Source organism: Cyclopterus lumpus, chromosome 6 (genome assembly GCF_009769545.1).
Source record: "Cyclopterus lumpus isolate fCycLum1 chromosome 6, fCycLum1.pri, whole genome shotgun sequence".
Lineage (NCBI taxonomy): Eukaryota > Metazoa > Chordata > Actinopteri > Perciformes > Cyclopteridae > Cyclopterus > Cyclopterus lumpus.
In genome coordinates, this window is record NC_046971.1 from 23,003,160 (window position 1) to 23,016,133 (window position 12,974).

Here is a 12,974-nt window from a genome sequence, read left to right on the forward strand (position 1 = left end):
AATGTGGAACATACAAGTATTTGTAATACATGAAAATCCGTTGACGGAATTCATATTATTTCCAGAACAACAGAAAAAGTGTATTATTTTTCTCTAAATATGCCTAATGAGTTTTTATTCAAGAGATTTTGCCAGGTGATGTTTTTCGTATCTCTATGTTATTAGGCCTACTGTAATGCGGCATTTTGGAAGGTGCAGTTCATATGGGATATTTATGAAGTATAAAAAAGAAAAATGTATTCATACATATAATTGGAAAAAGTCAGCGTTGATGACTTGTACAGACTCGTTTACAAAAAAAGTCGCCGTTTCCCATGTTTAGACAGCGTCTCCGTGTTCTTTATTTAGAAGGAAAGTTTTTTGCTTACACGATTTAAAAACTAGTTAGGCGCGCCGCGGTCTACTATGTGGGTCTTGCTGCGTGGTCCGTTCTCGTTACCATAGAAACCCCGTTACAATGCTGTGATTTGTAATGCTAAAGCCAACCTTGAGCTAAACGGGCCAAATTCAGCAATATAACTAGCTAGCTAACGCTAGTTAGGTTATATATATAGGTAGGACAAGAGGTTGCTCCGTTATTATTGGGCCGCCATAAAGTCGCTAGAAATGTCGCCACATAAAGATGTAACATTTCCAACTTTAACACCGTCACACAAAAAAAGGCAAGTAATTAAAATATTAAATATATAATATACAACTTTTTTGTTTTATTATTAGGTATCTTTACTATGTAGCAAAGTATGTTCAATTTCGGTGTGCAACCCTGTTGTATAATGACAACTACAACAACAAGTAAACTCGTAACTACAACGTGCAATAAAAGCACTGTTTGATTTGCCGCAATGGGGGATCAAGGGTACACAAGTCAGTGGAGGCATGCGAATCTAGCAAATCTAACAGCTGCTGCTCATCAACAAAATGTGTACTTCTACAAAGACAGTATTTAAATTAAGATATGTATTAGAGTAGCTGATTTAATTCAATTATTGTGTACTGCATGTATTTACATGCTTGCTTACTTTCGCCACAGTGAAACATAGACAGGCTCCGCTTCATGCAGGTGTGTTGCTGTTTTTACAGCTTGAGAGCAGATAGCAGTGCAGATGGTGCATCTGCATAAAGAACGTGTGGAAACAGGCCAGCCTGAAAAGCCCCTGAAGTATGTGGTCTGGAGAAAGAGATTAATGAATGAGTGCTGCACACACAAACCCACCTGCACGTACACACACACAGAATGCAAGATTTTAAAATGTTAACAGTCTGGACTGTTTTTTGAGGCGCATGATCTTTATATTTACAGATTTGTCCGAACATGAGCACGGTATCAATCTTGTCATCTAACAAAGCACTTTGAAAATGTCACTTTGACCAAAAAAATTTATAAAATGAACGATACCTTTCATGTTAGGATTTTTTATAAATAAGAGGCTCAACTAAATACCTAAACTATACAGTACATTGTTTAATATATCAAAGTTTCTTCTGGAATGTGTTTCCATATTGAAAGAAGGGGCTAAGGACCCGGTGGAGCTGCAGCTGGCTCTGAAGGTGTGTCGGAAAGACCTGACTAAAGCCCAGGAGGAGCTCAATAGGATGAAGGCAGAGTACTGGGATGTCGTGCCCAGACGCAACTGGGACACCCTGGAAAAAACACACAAACAGGACCTCCTGCAGGTAGACACATATGGACACACGTGCTGCACACACAAACCCACCTGCACGTACACACACACAGAATGCAAGATTTTAAAATGTTAACAGTCTCCGCCGCGGTGTTTTTATATTTCCAGTTGAAGACGTTGCAGGGTGACTTTGACCAGTTGAAAAGTGAGTACGACACCCTGCTGGAGCTCCACAAAGGAGGCAGCATGCAGATTGAGGCACGCCACCCCGTCCCTGTGCAGGTACTTTATAACACCCAATATTCAAAAGGAATATGTTGTGATCAACCGTTATGTAGTTATGTCTTCACATTTGAAGGTAATTTGTTTTTTTGGCAGGCCCCCCAACAAATTTTAAAAAACAATACCATTTTAAATGTAAGGGGACATAGCTAGCTTAGCTTAGCATAAAGGTTGGGAATGGGGAACTCTATAGTCTGGCTCTGTCCTAAATTAAACACAGACCCGCCTACCAGCAACAACAGTTTACTAAATCTGTAAAAATAATATATATATATATATATATATATATATATATATATATATATATATATATATATATATATATGAATTGCTGGTTGGTGGATATTTTTTTATTTGTTTTACGTTTAGACAGAATCAGACCAGCTGTTACCCCATTTCATCACTTATGCTAAGCTAAACTAAGCTAGCTATTTCCAGGCTCCAGCTTTTTATTGAACCAACAGACACCAGAGGAGAATTCTCAAACTCTTGGCATAAAGGCAAATACGCATTTTTCCCAAAATGTTGAACTGCGACTTATTACAGCTGTTTGTGGTTTTCAGATGGAGGATAGTTTGTTTCAGGGGCAAAGCCAGATTCAGTCCGACCACCTCAAAGACCCAATCAACTCCAATGCCCCTCAGAGCGGCACACTCACTGTCCAGGAGTTGAGGTGATACAAATATAAATGCAAACAGAAGCATACACACCATTGCAGTCACAGCAGTTTTATTCATATAGATTAACAACATCTAATGGCACCCTCTATTATTAGACCCTCAATTCAGAAGTAAACATCACAAATATATCATTTGGCAGGTCTTGTGTGTTCATGCATGTTTGTTATGTAGGACGGCCCCGAAAACAGGGTTCCCTCTGAAGTCAGATCAGGAAATAGATGAACTTGTGGACTCGGCTCAAAGTAAACCAGACAGCAGCAATGACGCCATCTCCTCTCAGAGACTGGTACGTACCACCAGAGGTTGCACCATCTTCTCACAATCTGTGATCCATGGCCTGCATTTGCAGCCACTCTCAGACCTTCGTGCTCTTAGTGGGTGAAAACATTGAATTACAGTGAAATTTCCCCCAAAAGTGTGGTCATTGAAGCCAGGGAATCAATCGAAAATATCAGAATCAGTATACAGTGCATTCCGAAAATGGTCATACTCCTTCACCTTTTTTTCCAAATTTTGCTATTTTTTCCTTCAACATATTAACTCGATACATCATAAAGGCAAAGCACAAACAATGTATTAGAATTTCTCTCTTATTAAAAAGAAAAAAAAGAAACATCACATTGACATTCAGCCTCTTTGCTATGGCGCTTTCATCTTTTTTTTAATTAGCTCAGGTGCCTCCCATTTCTCATCTTTGAGATGTTTCTTATTTGGAGTCCATTGCGAGATATCAAAATGTGCCAAAAGTGAAGGGGTCGGAATACTTTATGAATTAATTGTATTTTTTTTGTTTTAATTGGTTCTTGTTCGTTTTTTAAAATGTGTATCTCTTGACTTTAATGCTCCAACAGCTAGCAGCATCCGATGCGAGAGCCTAGAAGAATCAGAGGAAAATGTTGCATCAAACCCCTGTCCAGCCGGCGACTGATATAATGTTGTTGTATACATTTGATAGATTGTTCGTTAAGGAGGTTGGACAACTAACAGTTTCTGATATTTAGATATGGCAAATGTTATGTACATTAGTCATGCAATATCACTGTCTGATCAAAATAAAACAGTGCCATTCACCACCATTGTATTGGGAGCTGCAATAGAAGCCTCACAATGTGGATTTGGTAAAGGAAAATGTAATTTGACTGACCCTGAGATGCTATTAGAACCATGGGTGCCATGTAGAGTGAGTTGCCAAATGCTTATCAAAAACTTAAAAAATCACTATAAATTTATAATGGTCAGTCAAATGGCTTTTTATTTGTATGTTTCTTGCATGCATAAGCTATTCGTTACAACTTTGAAATACATGATTTCCAATATATTTTTCATCAAAATTTGTCTTTTATTTTTGTGTAGCAACACATTTAATCCCCGACTTTGAGTATGTGTGTTGGTGGGTGGCTGTGCCGTGTTTTCATGACTTGTGGGGACTTAAATCTGTTGACACAGTTACATTGTGAGGACTCGCCTTACTTATGGAGACAAAATGCATGGCCCCAGAATATACATTATTACATTTTAGGGTGAATACTCGGTTTAAGGTTAGGGTCTTCAGGAAATGAATGTAAGTCAATGGAATGTACACAAAAACGTGACAAAAACACGACCTCCGTGGCTGAACTGAATTGGATATTGCCGCATGGTAAAAGCACTGTTTGATTTGCCGCAATGGGGGATCAAGGGTACACAAGTCAGTGGAGGCATGCGAATCTAGCAAATCTAACAGCTGCTGCTCATCAACAAAATGTGTACTTCTACAAAGACAGTATTTAAATTAAGATATGTATTAGAGTAGCTGATTTAATTCAATTATTGTGTACTGCATGTATTTACATGCTTGCTTACTTTCGCCACAGTGAAACATAGACAGGCTCCGCTTCATGCAGGTGTGTTGCTGTTTTTACAGCTTGAGAGCAGATAGCAGTGCAGATGGTGCATCTGCATAAAGAACGTGTGGAAACAGGCCAGCCTGAAAAGCCCCTGAAGTATGTGGTCTGGAGAAAGAGATTAATGAATGAGTGCTGTTTGTGGCCACCCCAGATAAACTCTTTTCGGCCATGGACAGTCATCAGTAAATGTTAATTTGACTGTTTCTTGTTTGAAAATGTCCCCCAGTCTGAAATTAAAGTACATGCTAAGAAAACCTGGTATTTGTGGCATACTACATTTGACATAGCTAAATATTGTTATATATACTAAATAGTATAGTAGAATGGGTATTGGAATGCACAGATAGTGTCATGATCTGTCATGTTTTATTTAACGTAGAACGCATGGTCGGAAGTTTCAAATGTGAAAATTCTGACCACCGAGATGTCTGGAACGCAGCATGAATACATGAGGAAAGGCGGGTGATAACCAGGGACAGGTGGAAGTTATCAGGGAGTGGCTGTCAAACAAAACAATTTGGACGGGAAAAGCACACAAAGGCAGGAAGTGAAGTTATATAAAACGGTAGGAGAGGTGAGTAACAAAATAAAACAGGAAGCACTTAACACGACTGAATAAATGGCATGTAACAAAGGGAAAAACATCATCTTGAAGCAGGACAGACCATGACCGGTGTGCCAGTGTGTGATTAGATGACTTGCCAAAGAGGAACCAGTCCTCCTTGCCTCGCTTCCACTCCATCTCGACCACCACAACCGCCAGACACACTTTTTTTCCCCATTTGTCCAGAATGTGCATGTTTGTATTCTTACTGTCGTCCTCTTGCATGTTTATTATCCGGGCAGCAGCCAGACCTGGAATTCTCTCTGTGGTCCTGGTGCGCAGCAGAAAGGGAGAGGAAGGCACCGAGTTCTTCTTGTTCGTCACCATGTTTTAAACAAAGTTGTCAGTCATCTGGCCATAGCAATGTGCTTTCCTATGCTGTGACAAGTGAAATGAAGCATTCAGTTGGTACATTTTACTAACTTACTCTGTCTACGTTCCCTAACGTTACTACTCTACAAGTCGATTTAACAGTTAGTGCTCACCTCAGTGAGTCTGGGACATGCCATAAATTGGTTTAGTTTATACAGATCGTAAGAGCAACGATTCACATAAAAATGGCCGCCGCTGTGACCATCCTGCTACGTTGAATTGAATGGGAAAACATGAGCCTGTAATATGTTCAAATTAAGGAGTAATACATATTGTATAATGATACATAACATGTTATAATTTTGTTACGGTTAATACGTTGCAGTAAAATGCTGTCCCATTTGTATGTACATAATTGCTGGCCCTTACAGCCTCTCACACTCAATCATTGTCCAGGTGATGTAAAGTGAAGTCCCTGAGGGTTCAGGGTTCAAGGCCTTAGGAGGGTCATTGGAATTGGGCCAATGTATGTTCTAAATCGGTTCCATTTCTATGGTTTGTAGAGGTTAAAGCTGTATTTACCCTGATCTATCACAAAGTACCAATGGGGAGTTTTGAACGATTTCATATATCTGAACAGTCACATTTAACCCGCATCAAGCTTGCCATCCCATCTGGAGCTTTTGAATCTGCTTCGTCATTGTCAGCAAAAAGCACCAACAAAAGACCAAGCCCATCCCAGAAGCCAGGAGTTTAAGAAACACATCCTTCCTGTCATCAGATTCCTCTTCGCTATGTAAATCTGCTGTGAAACACAAACATGGCTCACATTGTTTTCTAATCCCCCGCTACTTCTGTATTGCACAGAATGCAGTAGCTCAAACTCTGCACAACAAAAGTCACTACAACTGCACGTTCTGATGACCTCACTGCTGCAGCGCTTACCGGACAGGTGAGGACAAAGAAACGCACAGTTTTAGAGGGTCACATCATCCGGGACCCCCATTGACATGAACCACATGCACACTCAAACAATTTATCCATGTATGAATGAGGTTCAGGAGTTATTAGAAAAGTCCAAGGACATATACAGGACTTGTTTGGGCTGAGAAGCAGCTCAAGCTTAGGGCAGAGAGCTTAAACTATGCCCTCATCAGTTTAAAAAGGACACATGTATGTATGTACCTAATACATGTCAAATATAATACTAATGTAAATGTTTTAGCTTAAGCCTACTTATGGACCACACAGTACCCTAAACCCTTCCATTACCTAGTTATAAGTGTATATCATGTAATGTGCTTTCTTAATTAGTATTGACCTGAGGGTCAAACATGTGTGTATCGATTCCCAGCCAATGCAGTTGTACGAGCTGTTTGTTGTGTGTCAATGAAGTGGTGATTAAACATTTTTCGGTTAATGTCTTAAATATACAAAGCGGTCTGAGATTGGCAAATTGATCTGCAATGCCGGCCAAAAATGTCATGTGGATGATCAAAGTAGTGCTTTTTGAAGCATACACCAAATCATTTTGGCTCCTTGGATTTACTGACTTTTCTCCATATCACATTTAAAATCCATTCCAGTATAAGAACAACTTGACCTGGTAAATAATTCTACAAATCATCTACAAATGACAAGCAACCTATAATCAAGAAATAGGGCTGGGCAACATGGTTGAAATGATCACAGCATAAAATAAATTGGATTACCAAATGGACAAAGTGGCCAACTGCAATGGGCTTAACGGTGTGTGGCAATGTATGTGTAGTGATGGATTCAGTGCAAATAGTTATACACCATATAACTTGAAGAACAATATAAACTGAAATGGTGAGTGATGTTAGGTGGCTCCTGCATGTTTTACCTAATCTCCCAGCCCTGTCTTGTTGAGGAGGTTTAGTTGAACTGAGCGACTGAATAGGGGCCTACAGCTAATCTTTGCCCCTGGGCCAGATTGAGGTGTATTATTCCAAAATGTGTATATTCATATCACAATTAATTTAACAATATTGAGATATGAATATATACATATTTTTCCAATATTTATATATTCATATACTGTATACATGTATGCAATGTGCCTTGGACAATAAGATGATCAAATTAAGCTAACTGTTCTCTGTTATCTATTACATCAGACAAAACACAAAGCTACCCTTTTATTAATTAATTAATTTCTATACTAAATTCAAATAGCTTTAGTAGTATGACCATAACTAAATACAATTGTGAGACCTAGAAACAAATCAAATGTCGAACGTGGGATGAACTACAATCCCCAGAAGGCACCGGGTCTGGTACGGCTTTTGAATGCGTGACTTCATAGCGAAGCGGACACTTCACTGTGCCATCGTGAAGCAGGCCTCGGTGTTGGTTAGAGAGGTAAGTTTATTTTAAATGTTTTTAAGAAACCGTCTCGTGGAATAGTGAATTGAAACATTTTCGCAAAGCAAAAAGTGATAGTTTCGTCGGACATTTGAACAAGTGTAAGATATTAGAAGTAGTTCAAATGGCTGTTCCCACCCGGTTTAGGGCAAACGTTGGGCACGCCTATGTAGGGGAGCTGTGCGCGCGGGCCCAGAGGAACCGACAACACTTGGCGGAGACCGGGTATTTTTAGCAACCGGTAAAATGGCGAACGCCAGCCAGTCAGTTAGCTAACGCCCGGACGTATAATGTATCTGGCGTGTAACATTATCAGGCGGGGAGGCATGCTAGGTGCGTGAACTGCCTCTGGCAACACAGGCTAACGTTAGCAAACAAGACCGCTCACATGCTAGTAGCAGCAGCAAGCTAGTTAGCTCACGGTAACTAGCCAAAGGGTTACGAGAGCGTTCCCGCTTGGTAACGATCCTAAAGAAGCTTACGTTCTCTCCCCCCTGCCCTCAACGGTTGTCCAGTGAGCCGGGGACTGTTTGTAATGTTTTACAGGATGTTGATTCGAATAAATCGTGGATTTTCAGAGCTCTCGGATTGTCCCAGGGACAACTGTATAGTTATGTTGAAGCACATGACTTGTGCTGTCAGTGTCATTGAAGTGAAGATACCAGCAGTGCGGGGTGTTTAGTACAACTCTGCTGGTTAAAGTAGTTTTAAGGCTTGTTTTTACATAGTGTGACTGTACTCTATATGTGTTTGTGCACTTGAGGTCGACCGTGTATATTTCTCAGTATCAAGGAAGTTTCCCAGAAAGTAAGTCAGCAAAGTGAACACAGTTTTGTTTCAAGCGGAAATAAATACATGTGATCCAGATAGGTTAGCAATATTCTGTTGCCTCTTTTCCTTTGGTTTGTACAGTGTGAGGGTATACACTGGATTTAGATATTGCATTCATCTCAGTATTCATAGTAAGTGAATACAAATTACACTCTGCCTTTTAAGTTTATACTGTATTGTAATGTAGTTACATTGCTTTTGTGTTGTAAATGATTTAGAGAATTTCTTAAACGGCTCCCCTTCTGCCCCTCCATCTTCCCAGTGTGTGTTGCAGGGTGATTCAGGATGGTGGACCAGCCTCTATGGGAGCAGATAGGATCCAGCTTTGTGCAGCATTACTATCACTTATTTGACTCGGACAGATCACAACTCGGAACCATATATGTGAGTGTGGCAGAACAATGCTTTTGACACGAGGTGTCATACCACAGGGCTGGGCCGCACTCGTGAATTCACTTTGTTTAATGAATGCTACACAAATCGAACACTATCTTGAGTACGGCCAAAGCTCAGTGTGCACTGTAATCCAAGACGGAGCCTGCTTAGAATAGAGTGGGGCCTGTTTTTATGTGTTCTCACTTGATCAATAAAAATTAATTATGAACACCGTTAGACACAAAATCTTTGAATTAATCAATTGTGCAGTTAATCTATTAGTCGAGGTACTGACATTTAATCATATTTTTATAATCACTTACTCAGTTTCAGTAGTGTTGCAAGCCAAAATGCCAAATTATCTCTGGTTCCAGCTTCCCGCAGGTGGGGACTTCTCTGTCAAGTGTGTGTTTATGCAATGTTATTTTTAAATATCTAATATTTTATACAACTGGACCTGCTGATTGATCAAATATAATGCTGTCATCACACCAGATGACCTTTCAAGCGATTTCACTGAAATCATGAGTTTTTGATGGACTTGCGTGCTCTGGTGATCCCAACCGTTTAGTGTAAGGTGGTCATAAAACTCAGTCCGAGCCGTCTAAAGTCAGTCCTTTTCTCATCTTGTCATTCTAATAATATACAATATGTTTAATATAATTGTAAATTTTTAGTCCACAACCAATAGGTGCGCTCTCTCCATAACTTTACAAGAGTGCTTAGGAGTGTATAATGCCCACTGTATTAACTCCCACTCTTGCGGTGAGTGGCGTCTTTGTGCCTACCTACTGCCTGCGCATGGCGCAATAAGAGGGGAGAGTCCTCAAGCTGTTTAAATAAGGGCTGGTCAATGCGATTGCTCCGAGCAACTTTCAAGTGAATGAATTACAATTTAGTATATTTTAATATATTTCTGCCTTTTCCCTGATGGTCTGAATAAGTGACTTAAGTTGTTGCTTGTCACTTTTTAGTGATTATATCACAAACTTAATCAACACAAGTCTATTTACACCTGATGCAGGATGGGAAATTATAATTGTGGGCTCCTAAATAGTGACCCTGCAAGATCCCCAGTCTTTGTGAAACATGATGCAAAAAAAACCCGTCTTTAAATGTGAGCGTGTGCCAGACTTTAACCTTTTCAAAGTCTTCCTGTAGATGGAAGGCATGAGAAGAGTAATATTGTATGAAAGTAGGTTGTCACACACCACAGGGCTCCAGAATGGGACAAAAATTGTCACATATTTGCCCATCATATGCAATTACATTTTTGGGTAATTTCTTGGTTCTTAGTCCTGCACCAACAAATTATTTCTTTGTTTGTGTTTTTTTAACTTCATTTTTACGCATCAATTGTCTACATCAGACTGTTTTTTTGTATCTACAATGTAACTAATTTAAAAAATACACAACATAGTCATGAATTAGTGTCATTATTAACCTTCTCACTCTGACTCTCAAAACTGGACTCATGCTTCTTTCATGTCAATTTCAAACTGATGGCCCTTGAAGGGAGCAAAGCTTGAGTTTTTTTGATGTGGCCTTTTTGGTAGACCCTTTCATCTGTAAATGGCATCCTCTGCAACTCATCTTTTTCCTCTCCATCTCTCTGTCTTGCACCACACAGATCGACGAGTCATGCCTCACATGGGAAGGACAGCAGTTCCAAGGAAAAAAGGCAATTGTTGGGAAACTCATTGTGAGTTTACTTGGTAACATATTCCGTCTTTTGAGAAGCACACTGGGAATGATAGTCAGTATATTTTAAATGCAACCAAGAAACTAGATTATTCGGAGGAATCTGGTAATCTAGATATTCGGACCATGCATTGACATGCACTTCCTGTAACCTGTTATTGTAAAATCTGTGTTAACATGCATCTGTCAAGTAATGTGATTTCTCCACAACCTTTTTGTGGTAGTCAAAACCAGCGAGTACATTTTTGTTGAGGATGATTATTATATATACTCATTTTAAGTTGATGAAAGTAGTTAAAGATAAGTTTTGATTTCCTCTATTCTTTCAGTGTCTGATATACCTGTATGTATTTTAATTTTGTATCCCTGTCTGTGTGCCAGAGTCTACCCTTCCCAAAAATAGTGCATAGTATAACAGTGCAGGACCACCAGCCAACTCCAGACTGCAACATCTTGAGTATGGTAGTAGGACAGCTAAAAGTAAGTTGCACTGTTATTCACCTCATTTTGAAGCATGTCCTGTTCCAGCCAAATCATCATGCTATATATATATATATATATATATATATATATATATATATATATATATATATATATATATATATATATATGCACGCACGCACGCACGCACGCACGCACGCACACAGACAAGAGAGAACAACACAGGTCCTAAAATTGAGAAGTGCCAAAGTGTTGCACAAGGATGCACACAATTTATTTTGGTGAGTGACAATGAATGTATGCAGAAACTTTGTTTACAAGGAAACTCACAGGGCAGCTTTGGGTGAAACTAACAAGCTTTAACTAGCTAGCAACTTTGTTTCCTCCCAGGCTAGTTATTTCTTCTAACTTGGCAAAGAAGGAAGTACACAACTGTTTCTCCACAACCAGTCTACTGACTTCGATGTAACTGATATTAAACCACTGTTCTGCTGACTGTGTCCTGATCCCTTACTCGTTCTGTTTGTTTATGTGTTCGTAGGTAGATGACGACCCCGTCATGGGTTTCCATCAGAGTTTCCTCCTGAAGAACATTAACAGTGCGTGGGTGTGCACCAATGACATGTTCAGGCTGGCCATTCACAACTTTGGCTAACCACCCCACCCCCCCTCCCCCCCACCCCCTCCCCGCTTTGGTGGGCAGGGGCGCCCGTAGTGAAGGGCACCACGTGAGTGAAGTATGGAGGGAGGGGAAGGAGGGGTTGGAGAGATGAGAGGACACTCGCCTCTCCCTTCTGCTGTCTCATTTACGCCTGCTTGACTCTTGCAAACACCGGATTCTAGATGTCAATCACTGAACCTCATCCAGGTGGGTTTACAGACCGCCCCAGTAGAACTGCGATTTGATCCTTTGCTGAGAGCCAGCCAACCAATCAGATGCCCCTGTCTGCCACTTCGCTGATCTGCATGATGCCGGGAGTCCCCCATTACAATATTGACACTCAAGGCACCAGAGAGAGACACAAACAGCTGAACGACGCCATTTACTCCAGTTCTGCGCTGCTCTCCACCTTTTTCCTAATTCAAACCTGTTCTACTCTACTGTTAACTCCACTGCTATAAGCCAGTTCTGTTGGCACTGTTTTTTGACTGGTTTGTAGATTCAGGTTCAGGTTCAAAGGTGGCTCCATCAGTTCCGACTTGCGTTCCAAGTTGTTTTTAGATGCCACTTGTGTTCAACTGAGTTTCATCTTCCTTTTACACAACTGTTAACTTTGCTATGGTTCCCTCTCATGCCTGGTTTTGCTCTCGCAAAGCAAAAGATCATGGACAACAAAGTTTGACCGCACTGTGTGATTGGCTCCTGAATATTCTCTCTCTCTCTCAATCTGTCTTTCTCTCTCACACAGACATGTCTGGCAGTAAACATGGACTACAGCCACGATAGACAATAAAACCTGGACTCTTTTTCTTAATGCTGTGGCCTTGTCTCTCCATGTCATTCTGTGGCTGATTGTTTCCCCCCCAATCCTTCATTTATCTCTCCACAGTAAGTCTTATTACGAGTGTTTTCAGTGCATATCGTCGTTGCTTTTTGCCAATGTATTAGCTTGGGTGACTTTACTACATAGGATTAGCTCTAGAAAAAACAATAGCGAGTTTATATTTATTGTGATCCAGTTGATTTGAGAGGCAAATATTTAAACATGCCTCTGCCGGTTTGTAATCGGGCTGATACTGACCTTATTAAGTGAAATATTGTGTGTCGGACAGATGTGACCGATCCACATTAAATACGGATTGTAAAATTCCCTCTTTATTAGATACATTCATTAAGTCATAACTCAGTTTT

General features: G+C 40.2%; 2 protein-coding genes across 2 annotated transcripts; both read left to right on the top strand.

Moving 5' to 3' along the window:
• Window positions 1-842: 842 nt before the first annotated feature.
• Window positions 843-3,718, top strand: tsnaxip1 (translin-associated factor X interacting protein 1). The gene is made up of 6 exons (XM_034534674.1): window positions 843-864; window positions 1,508-1,674; window positions 1,791-1,904; window positions 2,468-2,577; window positions 2,756-2,870; window positions 3,436-3,718. The coding sequence occupies exons 1-6, from the start codon at window positions 843-845 to the stop codon at window positions 3,460-3,462; spliced, it is 555 nt and encodes a 184-aa protein (XP_034390565.1). The 3' UTR covers window positions 3,463-3,718.
• Window positions 3,719-7,675: 3,957 nt separating this feature from the next.
• nutf2 (nuclear transport factor 2) lies at window positions 7,676-12,597 on the top strand. Its single transcript, XM_034535684.1, has 5 exons — window positions 7,676-7,771; window positions 8,868-8,989; window positions 10,611-10,682; window positions 11,063-11,161; window positions 11,664-12,597. Exons 2-5 carry the CDS (start codon window positions 8,891-8,893, stop codon window positions 11,775-11,777), a joined length of 384 nt encoding a protein of 127 aa, XP_034391575.1. The 5' UTR covers window positions 7,676-7,771; window positions 8,868-8,890; the 3' UTR covers window positions 11,778-12,597.
• Window positions 12,598-12,974: the final 377 nt, after the last annotated feature.

Bases quoted from the DNA above. Each gene is read 5' to 3' on its own strand.
- tsnaxip1 (XM_034534674.1), top strand. From the start codon at position 843: ATGGGGGATCAAGGGTACACAA. The intron at 865-1,507 runs GTCAGTGGAGGC...CCATATTGAAAG, and splicing joins GGGGGATCAAGGGTACACAA to AAGGGGCTAAGGACCCGGTG. The intron at 2,578-2,755 runs GTGATACAAATA...TTTGTTATGTAG, and splicing joins CTCACTGTCCAGGAGTTGAG to GACGGCCCCGAAAACAGGGT.
- nutf2 (XM_034535684.1), top strand. From the start codon at position 8,891: ATGGTGGACCAGCCTCTATGGGAGCAGATAGGATCCAGCTTTGTGCAG. The intron at 8,990-10,610 runs GTGAGTGTGGCA...TGCACCACACAG, and splicing joins CACAACTCGGAACCATATAT to ATCGACGAGTCATGCCTCAC. The intron at 10,683-11,062 runs GTGAGTTTACTT...TCTGTGTGCCAG, and splicing joins CAATTGTTGGGAAACTCATT to AGTCTACCCTTCCCAAAAAT.